General features: G+C 46.8%; 1 protein-coding gene across 11 annotated transcripts in view; it reads left to right on the forward strand.

The window, feature by feature from the left end:
* The window catches only part of LOC107980810, a 321,278-nt gene that overhangs the window by 49,021 nt on the left and 258,131 nt on the right, over positions 1-14,126 (forward strand). For all 11 annotated transcript variants that reach the window (XR_004226971.1, XM_031925614.1, XM_031925613.1 and 8 more), the window contains exon 3: positions 7,283-7,331. Coding sequence is in view for 4 of the 11 variants with exons in the window: in XM_031925612.2 (XP_031781472.1) it covers positions 7,283-7,331 (49 nt within the window). In the remaining 7 variants the exon portion in view is untranslated. The remainder of the gene's footprint in view (positions 1-7,282; positions 7,332-14,126) is intronic.

Consider the following 14,126-nt stretch of genomic DNA (forward strand, 5'->3'; position numbering starts at 1 on the left):
GTATCGTGGCAATCGAGCGAAATGTTTTAAATTACAGACTGGCAACCTGAGGCTCATAGTACCGCTGTTGCGTCCTTTGGGGTCTGATGTCGATGACGCTGCTCACGCTCGTTCTGCTTTGGGCCGGGGCGGAGCTCCTCGACGGAATAAGCTTTGTCCGCTGCTCTTTAGCTACTTCAGATTTTTAAAAAAGAAGAAATAAATCGTTGTGTAGACCTCTCTTGAAACGACTCGAGAGCTGAATTAGGTTGATAGTAGAAGAGCTCCAATAATCGCGGAAAATGCTGTTGGGAGTAGTTTTTTTTTCAATTTTGGATTCATTGAAAAATTTTAACGTAGAATTCTCGTGTTACCGCTGAAAAAGCGAATATTTGTCCGTGGATGCTCGGACAGATTAGAAATCTCGTAATCCTAAAAGCATCCTAAATATTTAAGGTCAGAGTACATATTTTCCTTGCTCTGCCTTTGTGCTCCGTAGGAAACTCAGCAGAAAGATAAAGTCGGGAAGGTATAGATACAAGGAAGCCAAACACAGATAAGGCAGACCTGGCCGCAGTAAAAAGCAGACGTATAGGTAATCTTTCACTTCTGCGCCTGTTAGCACGGATATAATTTATCACCCTGCCATAAATAACGATGAATTGGGCCGTCATGTATGCATCGCCAACATCAGTAACGCCATAAACATCCCTATCTCGTTAAGAGCCTTAATTAGCCTACACTCTACACACACATGCGTTAAGTATATTCGGCATAAGGGCGAAGAGAGAAAAAAAATTGCTTTCATCCATCTCCGCAACGTCTCCATCGCGCGAGGAAAAATCGACACCTCGTTACACTCGCGTCTCGCGACACTCAAGCGCGAGAGGCTGAAACCTCCCCGGCGACGAGGGGCGAAGTCGCGCATCTCTCTCGCTCGCTCTCACTCGTCAAGTGCAGCGATGCTCCGAAAAGCTAAAAAACAAGCATCCGCCCTCACTATATATATACTCGAGTCGGAGAGAAAAGCTCGCCTTCGTCTTTCTCGTCGCGAGAGCAAAAGAAAACTCCGCGCGCCAGTGGAAGAGGAGAGTGCGAGAATGGAAAGAGAGTGAAAAAACACGGGAAAGTCGTATTTCGAAAAAGACTGCGTATACCTATATATATGCGCACGCGAAGAGCCAAACGAAAGCAAGAAAAATAAAGGAGCGCCAAATGAATAAAAGAAAGTGGCAAAAGGGAGAGATAGAAGAAGAAGACGATCCGGTTGAAAAACAAAGGAGGCGCGCGCGCGAGAAAAGTGAGGAATGAAAAGGAGAGACAGCGAGAGAGAGAGTGAGAGGGGGGGAGGGAAGAGAGGAAGTCCGCGGTAGGAAAAATCCTCCCTCTCTTGTTGGTATAACTGCACGCTCGCGCGGCGCCGCCGACGTCATGCCGTTGCAGATGCGTTGAAATATTCATCGTTTATAAGAGCTGCGACGCGCGGCTATGCTGCTGCTGTTCTAGCGGCCCCTGAAAGACGGGACCTTCCACGGCTGCTAGAAGGTCCCCGATGCCAACGACCGCGACGCGACGACGCTTCTCTATAACGAGGGCAATTTTTTTCCTTTTTCCTTTCAAAATTTAGTCACGCGATGCTCTCAACTGTCATTGCGTGTGCTCGCGTTGTTTTTCTCGGAGATCCGACAGTGGCGAAATTGCTTATATTTGCGAGAAGCTCTCGCTGAGATGCTTATACGGTTATCCTCGAAATTAAATATACTGTGAAGTCAACAATTCGAAGATTAACTTGTGAAAATTGAATCAAAGCCGAGCTCGTTCGCACGCCGATGTAGGTCAGACTCGAGTTTATTGAATTCGACGTAAAAATCCGGCCGCTGGCCTTCTCGAGCTAAGAGAATTCCCATCTCCTCTCTCTTTCTATCCCTCTCTTGTTATTAACTTCACACCGGCAATTTTTTTCCGGCGAAGGGAAGAAGAGAGAGATGGCCCAAGTTTCCCGAGCGAGCGGAAAAGGTGGCACGCATCAGCTGTATCGTCTTGGAGTGCTAACGCTCTACCGGCTGTCAATAGACTCGAGGGCAACAAGCAAGCAGCCCGTGGATATTACTCCAGTTTGCGCGCGATAGGGGTTATATGGAGTAAGAGAAGCCGAGATAAAGAGAAAAATAGCTACGCACGCGAGATTTTATATATTTTTTCGGTCCTGATTTTTTTCTTTACTTTCAGCGAGAGATGTCGCAGTCACTCGCGGATGAGAGAGGAAAGAAAATAATTAAAGGGACGACCGAGCGGATTACATGAATTTTTCAGGGGGACACTGCCCTGTACTGACGGCGCAGCAACTTTGACGAGAAAGCGACACTTTGAGCCTCTTTCTCTCTAATTGAAATTTAAAAATTACGATCTTTCCAAAGCAGTGCCGCTGATGTAATTAAAGGGCGCAATGACTGCGTGACTTCACCGACACCCAATGCTTTATATCCAACTCGATGAATCAGTAAAATCCTTGCCGAAAGTCATGAAAAATGCACTGTGGAAATCAGTGCATCCGGCGCGCGAGCAAAAAAATACACGGCAGGTAGACAAAGTAGGTCTCCCGAAAAATCAATTTCTCGGTAAAGTCCACAAAGTAGGCGGAGTTAGAGAGGCCGCAGTGCAAAAATGCGCGCGCCCGGGGTCTCGTAAAGCCTTCCGCCTCGAAAATCTCCTCTCGACAGCAGCCACACAGAGCACTGCAACACACACGTATACAGAGAAGTTTTGCAATGAGTCGTTGTCGCAGCAGCAGTGGACCAATAACGTCCGGCCCTTACAGCTCTCCTTCTAGCTCGCGCGTGCGAAAAGGCGTCTCGCGTATTAGATAAGTTTGAACAGCTTTAGAAGAAACCTGGGAGCAGTAAGGTTCGCGACTGCTGCCACTCCCGGCCGATTAGTTGGCAGTGTAACTCGGCGGGCCGTGTGTCCACCTGGGGGAGCGGCGCGTGCCGCTTATAGAATACCAATCTGACGAATTTCCCAAGAGGCTCGACCACCGCCGCTCTGCCTGCTGGAAGCGTAAACGTCCTTATACTCTCGACTCCGTGTACCTGCGCTCGCTCGAGTTAGAGGGAGAGAGCGCGTGCATAATAACGCCGGTCGCGCGCGCGAGCTTTCTGTTTGGTCCTGCGCCATCAGCTTTCCACGCGCGCGAGGGCATGGCGAAGCCCTCTCTCTCTCTCTCTCTCTTTGACACTCAGGCCAGGGGGAGCGACGGCATCCCACAGGTTGTCATCTCAAAAGCTTTGCCGGTTCTTGCTCCCTTACTAAGTCATATTTTCAACCTGTCCCTTAGCGAACCCTGCTTCCCATCTGCCTGGAAAATGTCACTTGTGCGCGCACTCAACAAAGTCAGCTCACCAACAGCCCTGACTGATTACCGTCCGATTTCACTTCTCTGCTTTCTCTTCAAGGCTCTGGAGTGGCTAGTGCATAGGCAAGTCTCAGAATACCTTGAATCAAGGCTATTACTAGATAACCTTCAAACAGGCTTCCGCACTGGTCACAGCACTCAGTCTGGCCTAATTAAGCTAACTGATGATGCCAGAGCTGGGATAAACAAAAAGAAAGTAACACTACTCCTTCTCTTTGACTTTAGCAAGGCGTTTGACACTGTGTGTCACGTCAGGCTCCTGAGAAAGCTATCCACCTGCGGCTTCTCAAAGCAAGTCATCCGCTGGTTTGCCTCCTACCTCTCTGGTAGAGAGCAGGCCGTCGTTGGTGACAATAACGAACGTTCTTCTCCTCGGCGTCTCAACATCGGCGTTCCGCAGGGGTCCGTTCTGGGTCCACTGCTGTTTGCATTGTACATCAATGACATCGGTTTCTGCCTTGATACCGATGTTTTCCATCTCATCTACGCGGATGACTTGAAAATTTACAGTCAATGCCACCTCGAAGAGCTCGATTCTTTATCAAACAAGATGAGTGCCAATGCTGAGAGGATTACTGGTTGGGCTGCACAGAATAAGCTAAAACTTAATGTTGCTAAAACTAAAGCAATTGTCCTGGGCTCTCCCTACTACATAAACGCATTACCCTCAACAGCTAACACTTTCATTAACATAGGGGGTGCCCAGGTCAGCTTTGAATCTTCCGTGCGTAATCTGGGATTGGTGCTCGACTCTAAGCTTACGTGGAGGGAGCATATTACACAAGTGTGTAAGCGTGCTCACACACTAATGTACAGGCTTTACTTTTTCAGGAAAAGCACAAATCTCAGGTTGCGCAAGCACTTAGTGCAGGCCCTCCTGTTTCCTCTTATAGACTACTGTTCCCTCGTTTACTGTGACCTGACGCAGGAACTCGACCTAAAACTTCAGAGGCTCGTGAATACAGGAATTCGGTACATCTATGGTGTAAGAAGAGATGAGCACATTTCCCCATACAGGCGGGAGTTGCAGTGGCTAACCACTGCCGGACGCAGGAAGTATTTCACTGTTTGTTTCCTAAGAAAAATGTTCAACACAGCCGTACCATCATACGTACTGGCATACTTTGACTTCCGCGTGACACTTCGGCCTGTTAGGGGGGAGGTGATACCTCTGGATATTCCGACATTCGCGACGGAGACGCTGAGGAACTCGTTTCATATCAGCGCCTCATACCTATGGAACAACCTACCATCTCACATTCGTAACACTACATCTGTCTCAGGTTTCAAGAGACTAGCTAAAGAGCACTTTCTTGAGCTTGAGAACACAAACACTTGAATTCGCTTGTACACATTCACTTTAACGCACACACACACACACGCCTGTACACACTCACACACTCTCGCTTGACCCATCTTCACATTATCATACTTTCACAATACACATTTTTGCTGTACTACTATTGCTGCTGTATACAATTTATCGTACAACATATTGTACGTCAAATAAATCTAATCTAATCTAATCTAATCTAATCTAATCTAATCTAATCTCTCTCTCTCTCTCTCTCTCTCTCTCTCTCTCTCTCTCTCTCTCTCTCTCTCTCTCTCTCTCTCTCTCTCTCTCTCTCTCTCTCTCTCTCTCTCTCTCTCTCTCTCTCTCTCTTCTCTCTCTCTCTCTCTCTCTCTCTCTCTCTCTCTCTCTCTCTCTCTCTCTCTCTCTCTCTCTCTCTCTCTCTCTCTCTCTCTCTCTCTCTCTCTCTCTCTCTCTCTCTCTCTCTCTCTCTCTCTCTCTCTCTCTCTCTCTCTCTCTCTCTCTCTCTCTCTCTCTCTCTCTCTCTCTCTCTCTCTCTCTCTCTCTCTCTCTCTCTCTCTCTCTTCTCTCTCTCTGTCTCTCTCTCTCTCTCTCTCTCTCTCTCTCTCTCTCTTTTTTTTTTTTTTTCTCTCTCTCTCTCTTCTCTTTCTCTTTTTTTCTTTCTCTTCTCTCTTTTTTTTTTTTTTTCTCTCTCTCTCTCTTCTCTCTCTCTCTCTCTCTCTCTCTCTCTCTCTCTAGGTGTATAGTTAGTAGTATAGTATAGGTGTATATACGGGCAGAGCAGCTATATTGATTGAGCCGAACCGATGACACCTCCTTATCGGTCAGAGACTGTTGAGGTGAGGTCTTTCACACGGCTTTCGAACCGGAATCAGCTGGATCCGTTGCTGTACGACTGATTTTATAAGGCAACCTGTCCTGTAGTCGCTAGCCTATGATCGTGTGTGGCGAAGGTCCTCGTTGGAGGTTTTAATATTGATCGATTGCCTAGGGTGATGTGTATATTTTCGTAATCACGGACTCGAGTAAAGTCTGGAAATGCGATGATAAAGTTTCTCCTCAACAGGAAATTTCAAATTTCCACGTATTTCGTGCTGCTGAAAGCTCGGCAAAACAGTCTTTGAAACTAGAAACAGTGAAGACGGAATGTTTGAGTCAGGAACAATCCCAGTGTGCAGTTACAAATTGCTACGCCATGCACAATGTTTTTGCTTGTACAACTCGATACGACGTAGTCGTGTGCTTTTGTGCGCCACGTAGTGTCGGGAAACTCCAGCGACAGTGTGTGCCATTTTCACGTAAAAACTCTGACTCTGGGTTAGTGTTCATAAATACATGTATTCAATACCTTTGAAACTTGTCAGGGAAAATTGAATAAAAACTTGATGTTTCAAGCAATACGTGCAATTGCTATTAATTCGTTCAAATATTTGGTATACATCCGCTACATTCCTTTCGTCTAATCTTTCAGATGGAGTACTTTTTTTATCATGCTCTCTTTTGTCTCAACACGAAGCCATGAAGTTAGGTCATCCAGTATGTATTTTTCAGTTTCCGCTCCCAGACAACGCATCGAAGTCCGAAGATCTGCAATTTTCATTACGAATATCGAAGAAGCAGCTCAATCCTGCAGTCCTCCAAGAAGTTCAGAGCGTTCTTTGGAAGGTCTATACCGCGCGTACACGCTGCAACAGCATAGCGTAGCAGTAATAAAACGCCAAACCTCTCATCTCTCTTTCCGCTCCGTACTGTAGCAAAAAGAATTACGTGGATTGGGCCCTCCCGGTTAAAAAGAAAAATCTCAATCAGATGTCGGTCCACTTAGAAAGGAATTAAAGCTGTCTGAGTATAGCAAGAGCCGCGTTTCTTCTTTCCCCCGTATCGTGTGGCGAGTTTACGAGCTGCTCCCGTGATAGCGACGGCTGGTGTTTTCCTCGTTTTTCCACTGGCTATCGGCCCTCTTTCCAGGTGGTCGTACTCACTATGTACTGTAATCCTTTCCCCTCGACGGCCTTTGGCTTTTCTAAGGCTGGATTGCATTACGAGGTTGCGGGGGTCGTTATGTATTGTAAAGAGCGGCGGCTGCGCGCTTGTAATGTAAAGCAGCGCGCGCTCGAGCGCTATGCATATGCAGCACTCGCAGCAAGAAGAAAAGAGAGGGAGAGAGAGCGAGAGGAGGAAAAAGTAGCCCCTGATATTTTTATGCCTTCTCGTGTAATTTCCGCTCTGTAACTTTTCAGCGGCTGCGCGAATATCTCGTTTTCTTTCCCTCATACCCGCTTTGTCTACTAACTCTCCTTCTATCCCACTTGTACCACTTTTTATCCTCTCTCCCTTCCTTTTCCTCTCATACTGATTTTGCAATTTTATTTCGTTCCGCCGCCGATGCTGCCGCTGAGCCTCGAGAGCGGCTTCGCTTCTTTTGATATCCGAATTGTATTTGATCCGCGCGAGAGAGCGCGGCAGCGTTACGATGTGGAATTTACATTTTTTCCTCGTTTCCTATGCTTCTCCTCCTCCTCCTCCTCCGGTATAATAGTTTCAATTTCAATAATAGCGCCTTTTTTCTGTTACAGGATAGACTTTTTTCGGCCGGAAAATCGATGAATCTCCTCCACGAACACGGTAAGCATTGCAAGAAAATTGATTGCGACCCTGTTTTAAGACAATCCCCTCGTTCGCAAATTTAATGTTGCTCGTGATATAGACGGATCTTATTAGAACTCTCCTCCGATCCTTGCAATGATTCCTTCGATTTGATGAAACGGAGTTAGCAAAAGCACACCGATTCATACCTATTTTGGTGTTTCGACGTATAAAATTATTATTAGAAATAATGACAGTGACATCTGACACTGTATACTAACCGCTGTTTTCTATTAATTATGGCTGCAATCACGCAAGTTTTGCATCGATGACCGATAAAGCGACACTAAGCTAAATACAGATGCAATAAAAGTGTATTATTCAATATTGAAACCACTCGGCGAGCTTGCGGCACTGCGAGGTAGGATATCCCTTGAGCTCCGGTGACGTCCATCGCGATCAGCGCAAATAACGAAAAACAAATGCGAGCGGGGATCCGCTGCAACTGAATAATTGATTCGTCGCGATAATGGAAACTTCGCCTGGAGCGCTCTGCTATAAATGCCCGATCCCCGCGGTGGCATAGCATTAACTGCTCTCGAATCGCATTAGACGAGCTTTTCCGTATAAGCACGCGAGAGATAGAGAGAGATGTATATCTATCGCGAAGGTGGAAAAAAAGTGGCATACATATAGCCCCGTGGACAAACAGGCGTAATCCGGCGGGCTTTTCGTGTACATACCCTTTCTTGCGTCCCTTCTTACGACCACGTATTTGGATCCGAGAGTGTAGGATTTGGTTTAAAGTTTCATAAGGGCAAAACTCCGTGCTTGATGCCTTGACCGCAGCAACCTCAAACCGAACTTTTTTACGCGGCACAGTCTCGAATGTCGACGTTTGTCATTTATACCCATGGATACCTTAGAGCGATCAAACGCGCGATTCTCCAATATTTGATGCTCCGTCGTTTGCGTCTACAGGCTGGCGGAGCATATTTCTGCGGTAAAATAATAAATTTAGTTCAGTTCCGAATTTAGACGAAAGAAGTCGACTGGATAACCAGTTCGCGAGACAGCAGCTGTGCGCAACAAATTGAGTACCAGGTCACGGAATCTTATTTCCCGCGCATCGATCGATTCCCCTGTTCGTCATAGCTGCACCTCAGCTCTTGCAAACTTTTTTCCCCTGCAATCATATGCCAACAAGCCGACCATCATTTACCGAATCACCGATAATAGGAGTTAAATCTTCAAATCTGCAGCCGTGATACCATAAAACGAGAAGAAAAAACCGGGGGCTTTCGAGGGTCCGCCGGCTCTCTTTACTGCTAACGAGCACGTTAAAACTTGCTCGAATCGCCAGCTCCTTCGGCGCTCGCTTGGCTTTTTTCGCGATATTAAACGCAGCCCATTTGTTACTTTTAATTAAATGTTTTTCTTCCCCCGGCTCTGAAAAGTTTCATTGTTTGCTCGCCGGCGCGTACGTGTATGTGCGAGTGCGGCCGTGTAGGAAGCGTATACAGTGGCACGCGGGAATTGAGCAAACAGTTGTTCTAACAGTCCTTGAAGTATATTAATGCGTCTGCGGAAAAGAACACGCGCAGCTCTCGTACAGGTATACTCGTAAGAAAATCGAAATGGTTATATTAGCTCGCGTTTTCGTCCTTCGACATTTCGCTGATTACTCATTCGTCGTCGTCGTCGTCTTTTTTGGCGTACCGACCGTAAATTGAAATTTGTTTCTCGAGTCGACTCATACCCCACTCGCTAGAGCAATTACAATTTATCGTCGGCTTGTAAATCATTTCGAGTTCTCCGCGAGCTTGCGCGCACCACCTGGGCTCCGCTGAAAATAAAGATCTTCAAAAAATATAGGACGAAAAAACGGGTGGCGAAACCCGACGCTCATGTAAGGAGCGTGATCAAATTTTATTGCCGCACCAGAAGGGGGCAAAGAATGAAATCACAGACACGTACATAGCGATTTCTCGCTCTTGGAATTCAGAGAGCGTACGTTACAGCGCGCGTGTTTTCGAGCAGAGCTGATGGGTTGGATAGTTTGAGGATAAACTTTAGGGATTTGATGTTTGAATTTAGGAACGTATACGAAGCTATGTTGATCAAATAAACAAATGGCATGTTTGACATCATTCTTACAGGCGTCTCTCGCCTAATATACTTAGGCGAAGAAAAATGCAGCGTCTAGTCTATAGCGAAAATCAATGTTGACTCGCGCATTCTTATATATAGTTGGGAGTATGAGGCACCGTAAGTTTCTAAGATGCCGGGGCATATTCAATATGCGAAGACGCTGCTCACCAACTCGTGTCGATCGAATTACCAAAGTTAGCGCCGAAAGTTTCCTAAGTACGTCAATGAATTTCCGTCTAAACTAAATTTCTATTTTAAACCAATCTCCGGTGAAATCGTGGCATAACCACACTGATGAGTTGCAAACTTCAGCCCCCGCGATGTTATAAAAATACGAAACTCCGCGTTGATGTACGGTTTCTAATTTTATCATCATTGGCCGTGCGCGAAAATAAGTATAAAAGAGCAGACAACACTTTTCTCAAACCGTCGACGGAAACAATAACTTGGCTCTTCTCCGACAACCGCGCAAACGTTTCCCTCTCCCCCGAGAAGTCCTCGCGCAACTCGTCGGACAGTTTCCCCAAATTAAAACAGTAAAACGACAGTCACCTAATCCGCCCACTCGAAAAAAGAAAAGCTTTTTCGCTCGTTAATTCGCCCATCCGACACGTTTCCCGGGCTGAGCGGGCTCGCGAGCGAGAGGAGAGCATCAGAGGCTGGCGGCAGCGAGAAAGTTTAAGCGGTGGTGCTTCCCACAACCTGACGATTATTCCCGAAACGACGTCCGGCCGCGCGCGCGCACTCGGTGTCTTCTGTACGAGTCGCCTCCTCTCGAAGCGTTCTCCGCCACGGCTTTTAGTACCACGAGCGGGTCATGTATTTCCGACGGAAAATTTCCGCGCCGCGTTTCCGCTCGCGCAATTACTCGCGCGCTCGCTCCCGCTCTCTCTCTCTCTCTCTCTCTCTCTCTCTCTCTCTCTCTCTCGTCGTTATCAACGTGTCCGCCGGCTTTCAAATGTTCGCCGCGAAACTCTGAGTGTGTTAGGTCTGTGTGTGCGTCGTTTTTTTTTGGGGGCCTGTTACTTCCTTCTGTGCAGGCGCCACTTAGGACCACGGCGTTTATCTCGTCAAGCTTCCGAGTCGCTCTCTCTCTCTCTCTCTCTCTCTCTCTCTCTCTCTCTCTCTCTCTCTCTCTCTCTCTCTCTCCCTCGACTGGCCGAGAGATAAGAGACGTCGAGAGCTGCAGTGCCGGCGGGTGGAAGAAGTGCGGGGAATGCTGGCGTGACTTCGGGGACGCGACGCTTCTGGGATAAGCCGCCGCGGAGAAGGAGAAATGAGGAAGCGGCTGATATGAAAAATTTTGGCCCTCTGCAGCCGCGCTTATCTCGACGGTAATAAAGTATCGGTGCCGCGCGCGTTATGTTTATTTTTATATGCAGCTCCTCCGCCACTACTGCAGGTTACATCGATTCCGCATACAACCGTCGACCTACATTCGCAGCGTTTTTATCGCGAGGAACATGTTTTACAGTTTAAAAACCGCCCTGCGTGGAATCGCTCGCAAGCTCTAACGAGAGAGCGTCATAATCGCGTTAATCGCTCTGGCTCCGCACAGAAGCGCGCAATCAAAGCCGACTCACGAAAGTCAATAGGCCCTCGTCTCAGACTGTTATTAGCATTATTATTCTCGCCCTCTCTCCGCGCGGCTGAATGCGATCCGCACAAAGATCGTCCAATTTTCCACTCGACTTGAGAGATTTGCGACAAACTTGCACGGCTTCCATACCAGCTCGACGACGGGAACTTCCCCCTTCGACTGCAGCAGTTATCTAATCAAAGCGCGCGCGGTAGGCCTTCGCCATCGACGACGGCTTTCTTCGAGTGTCTCGTGCTTGGAGAAGACGCGCAAGCAGTCAAGGTTGTGCTACGGCTTGAAAGCCTTATCTTCTTCCACAGTGATGACTCCGGGGAGAGTCTCCGCTAAAGATGGACGCTACAAGTCGCCGGGCGCATTGTCGGAGAATCCTCCGAGTTTCAAATTCATTTCGGAATCACGAAGTATTTATCCGTGCTCTCGTTGAAATCAATATTCACGATGAAATGTCCGCAAGCTCGTAAATTTCCACACCGCATGCAATCGTCTCCAAACGACGAAAACATACAGCATATTATAAAAAATGAAAAAAAAGCGCGCGCGATGAGCGACGAGGCGCCAGACAGGACTGTATACATGTACGCATATACACACTTCCCCCGTGCCTACACAGAGGGTCGGCCAGACCGCATCGCGGGTTTTTGTCAGCGCGCGCGAGCGGGCGACGACGATAAAAGCGTCCAGCGACGCGTATACGAGCGGCTCGCGCGCGTGTCTCTCTTATCGGTTGTTCGCCGATGCTTATTACGAAATAGCCGCACGCTTGCACTGCCTTTCAACGAGATTCGTTTTTTACGAGCCGACCTATATGGATTGTAACGCGATACGTGTCATTAATGGCCTCGATTATCTCATCCGCGCCGTTCCTTTTTTTTCCTTTCGCGCGTCGAGCTTGCGCGGTGACTTTAGATGCTGCGAGGATAATAACGCGGCTGTGGTAATAGTTATAGTGGGCGGATAAAGTTGCTGGTAACGGAGCTGGGTGATAATTTTCGGTTTTGTGCACCGGTGCGGATATGCGTTCGAGATACTGTTTACGATGATGTAACCGAGTCTACCCGGTAAATTGTGAATCTTTCTCGGAATCGACACTCGATATACGACGATGAGTATTATTGCGTTGTTTGGCTGAATCTGTTGACTTTGAGATAAAAGCTCGCGGCTGAGAATTAATGAAAACACGCAGCCAGTCGTGAGAGAGACACCACTTCCGCGACTCATCTCATCACTTGTATCGCAAGCTCGCAAATATGAGAAGATATAGAAACCTGACTGCAGGTGCGGAACTAGACGAGTAAACAGCATATCCGGAGATGAATATATACTTAGCGCGTTATAATCGCTCCAGTAAGAAAGTTTCCCGGAGAACAAATGTTTTATAGCGTCCAGCAGGCTAAAAACGTTTTTATGTAACACGCGAACGATTTTCGCGTTTTTCGTACCTATTAATAGGGACTAAAGTGACTCTTTTTTGACCGGCGGGCAAAAAAGTTATTTTAGCGGGCAATAAAGACCTTTATTGCCCGCATATTCAAACAGCGGGCAATAATGGCCTTTATTGCCCGCTAAAAAGTCTTTATTGCCCGCAAAATTTTGTTTTTGTAATTTAAAAAAAAAGTTGATTTTGATAAATTTACATTATTTTATTATTAAATAAAAAATGTACAAACTGTTATGTTCTTGAACAATATATAATTTATAACTAAATATAAATTAACATTGTCGAAATTTCTTATTTTTATCATTAAAACCCTTTACATAATATTTCATTTTTTTCCAATTTTCTCATTATAAATTCGGTACTGTTAAAATCAATTATTTATTTACAAAAAAAAAAAACAAAAATGAATTTGACTTTTATATAATGTTTGAACAAGACAAGAGCACGGTAGCCGTGTCAAAAAATAGTCACATCAGTCCCTCTTAACACGTACGAAAAAACGCGAAAATACGTCCGCGCGTTACATAAAATATGGTGTGCACCAAGGGCTAAGTGGGCTTTTTGGCCTCGTGGATTTTGCAGTACTCGTCTGCGGCTCGTAACTGCAAAATCCACACTCGGCCTAAAAAAGCCCACTTTACGCCCTTAGTACACAATATACTATTAATCACCATCGCTACAGCCAGGGTATATAATATATGGCTATAGATTCAAGTGGAGCAGTTCCGCGAATCGCCAGACTTAATTGTCCTCTTCTCTCGTTTGAGATGCAGGAGCAGTCGATTCAATCCGGCTTTATCTCGTAAGTGCGCCGTCTTGGATGCATTTTCTCTCGTCCTCCCTTTTCCCCGTCCGCCTCTGATCTTCTTTATCTCCAGTTCTCTCTCTCTCTCTCGCTCTCTCTCTCGCTCTCTCTCTCTCTCTCTCTCTCTCTCTCTCTCTCTCTCTCTCTCTCTCTCTCTGCGTCGACGGCATTACCCTTTCTGTTCTGCAGCACGCGTTCTCTCAGTCTGCTTTTTGCGCGCCGACGAGGATCAGACTGAATTTTACGGATCTTCGTCGGCTAGCTCTTTTAAGGAGAGGGCTATACTATGCTCGAGTGTCTTTTTCTTCTTTCTCCGGCCAAGCGGTGCTGCAGCTGACCTTTTCTTCATTTTTCTCTCGCTCTACACTCTAGTTTATTTTCCGAGCGGTCGAGTATTTCGCCTCCGGACGATAAATATAGCCCGGGAGTGATATCCCCTTTTTTCCTTCCGAGTCGCGTGTTGCAGTCTCTCTTTATCTCTCGCAAAATAAATTCTAGCCCAGTTTACTTTTCGACGGCACAGCTTTTTGACTCTGACAAAAATAAAGGCCTTGTATAAACCAACGCGAATCTCGCTGCAGTCGTGCAAACAGATACTCCGAACTACCCCACGCAATTACGCGTATTACTTCTTATATACACACACGTACAGAGGCTCGGAGGCCTCTCGCGAGTTCACCTGAGAGCAAAGAGACTCGCTGCCACCGTGGCAGTAGCTTACACTGCACGAGCGAAGAACATACATAACGGTCGTCGAAAGAGAGAAAAGGGCAATTCTATGGGCTCGCGATAGCGCGTGCACGCGGGGGGATTTTCGCGAAACAGAAATTCACCCCTTGC

Source organism: Nasonia vitripennis (genome assembly GCF_009193385.2).
Source record: "Nasonia vitripennis strain AsymCx chromosome 3 unlocalized genomic scaffold, Nvit_psr_1.1 chr3_random0004, whole genome shotgun sequence".
In the NCBI taxonomy this organism is placed as follows: domain Eukaryota; kingdom Metazoa; phylum Arthropoda; class Insecta; order Hymenoptera; family Pteromalidae; genus Nasonia; species Nasonia vitripennis.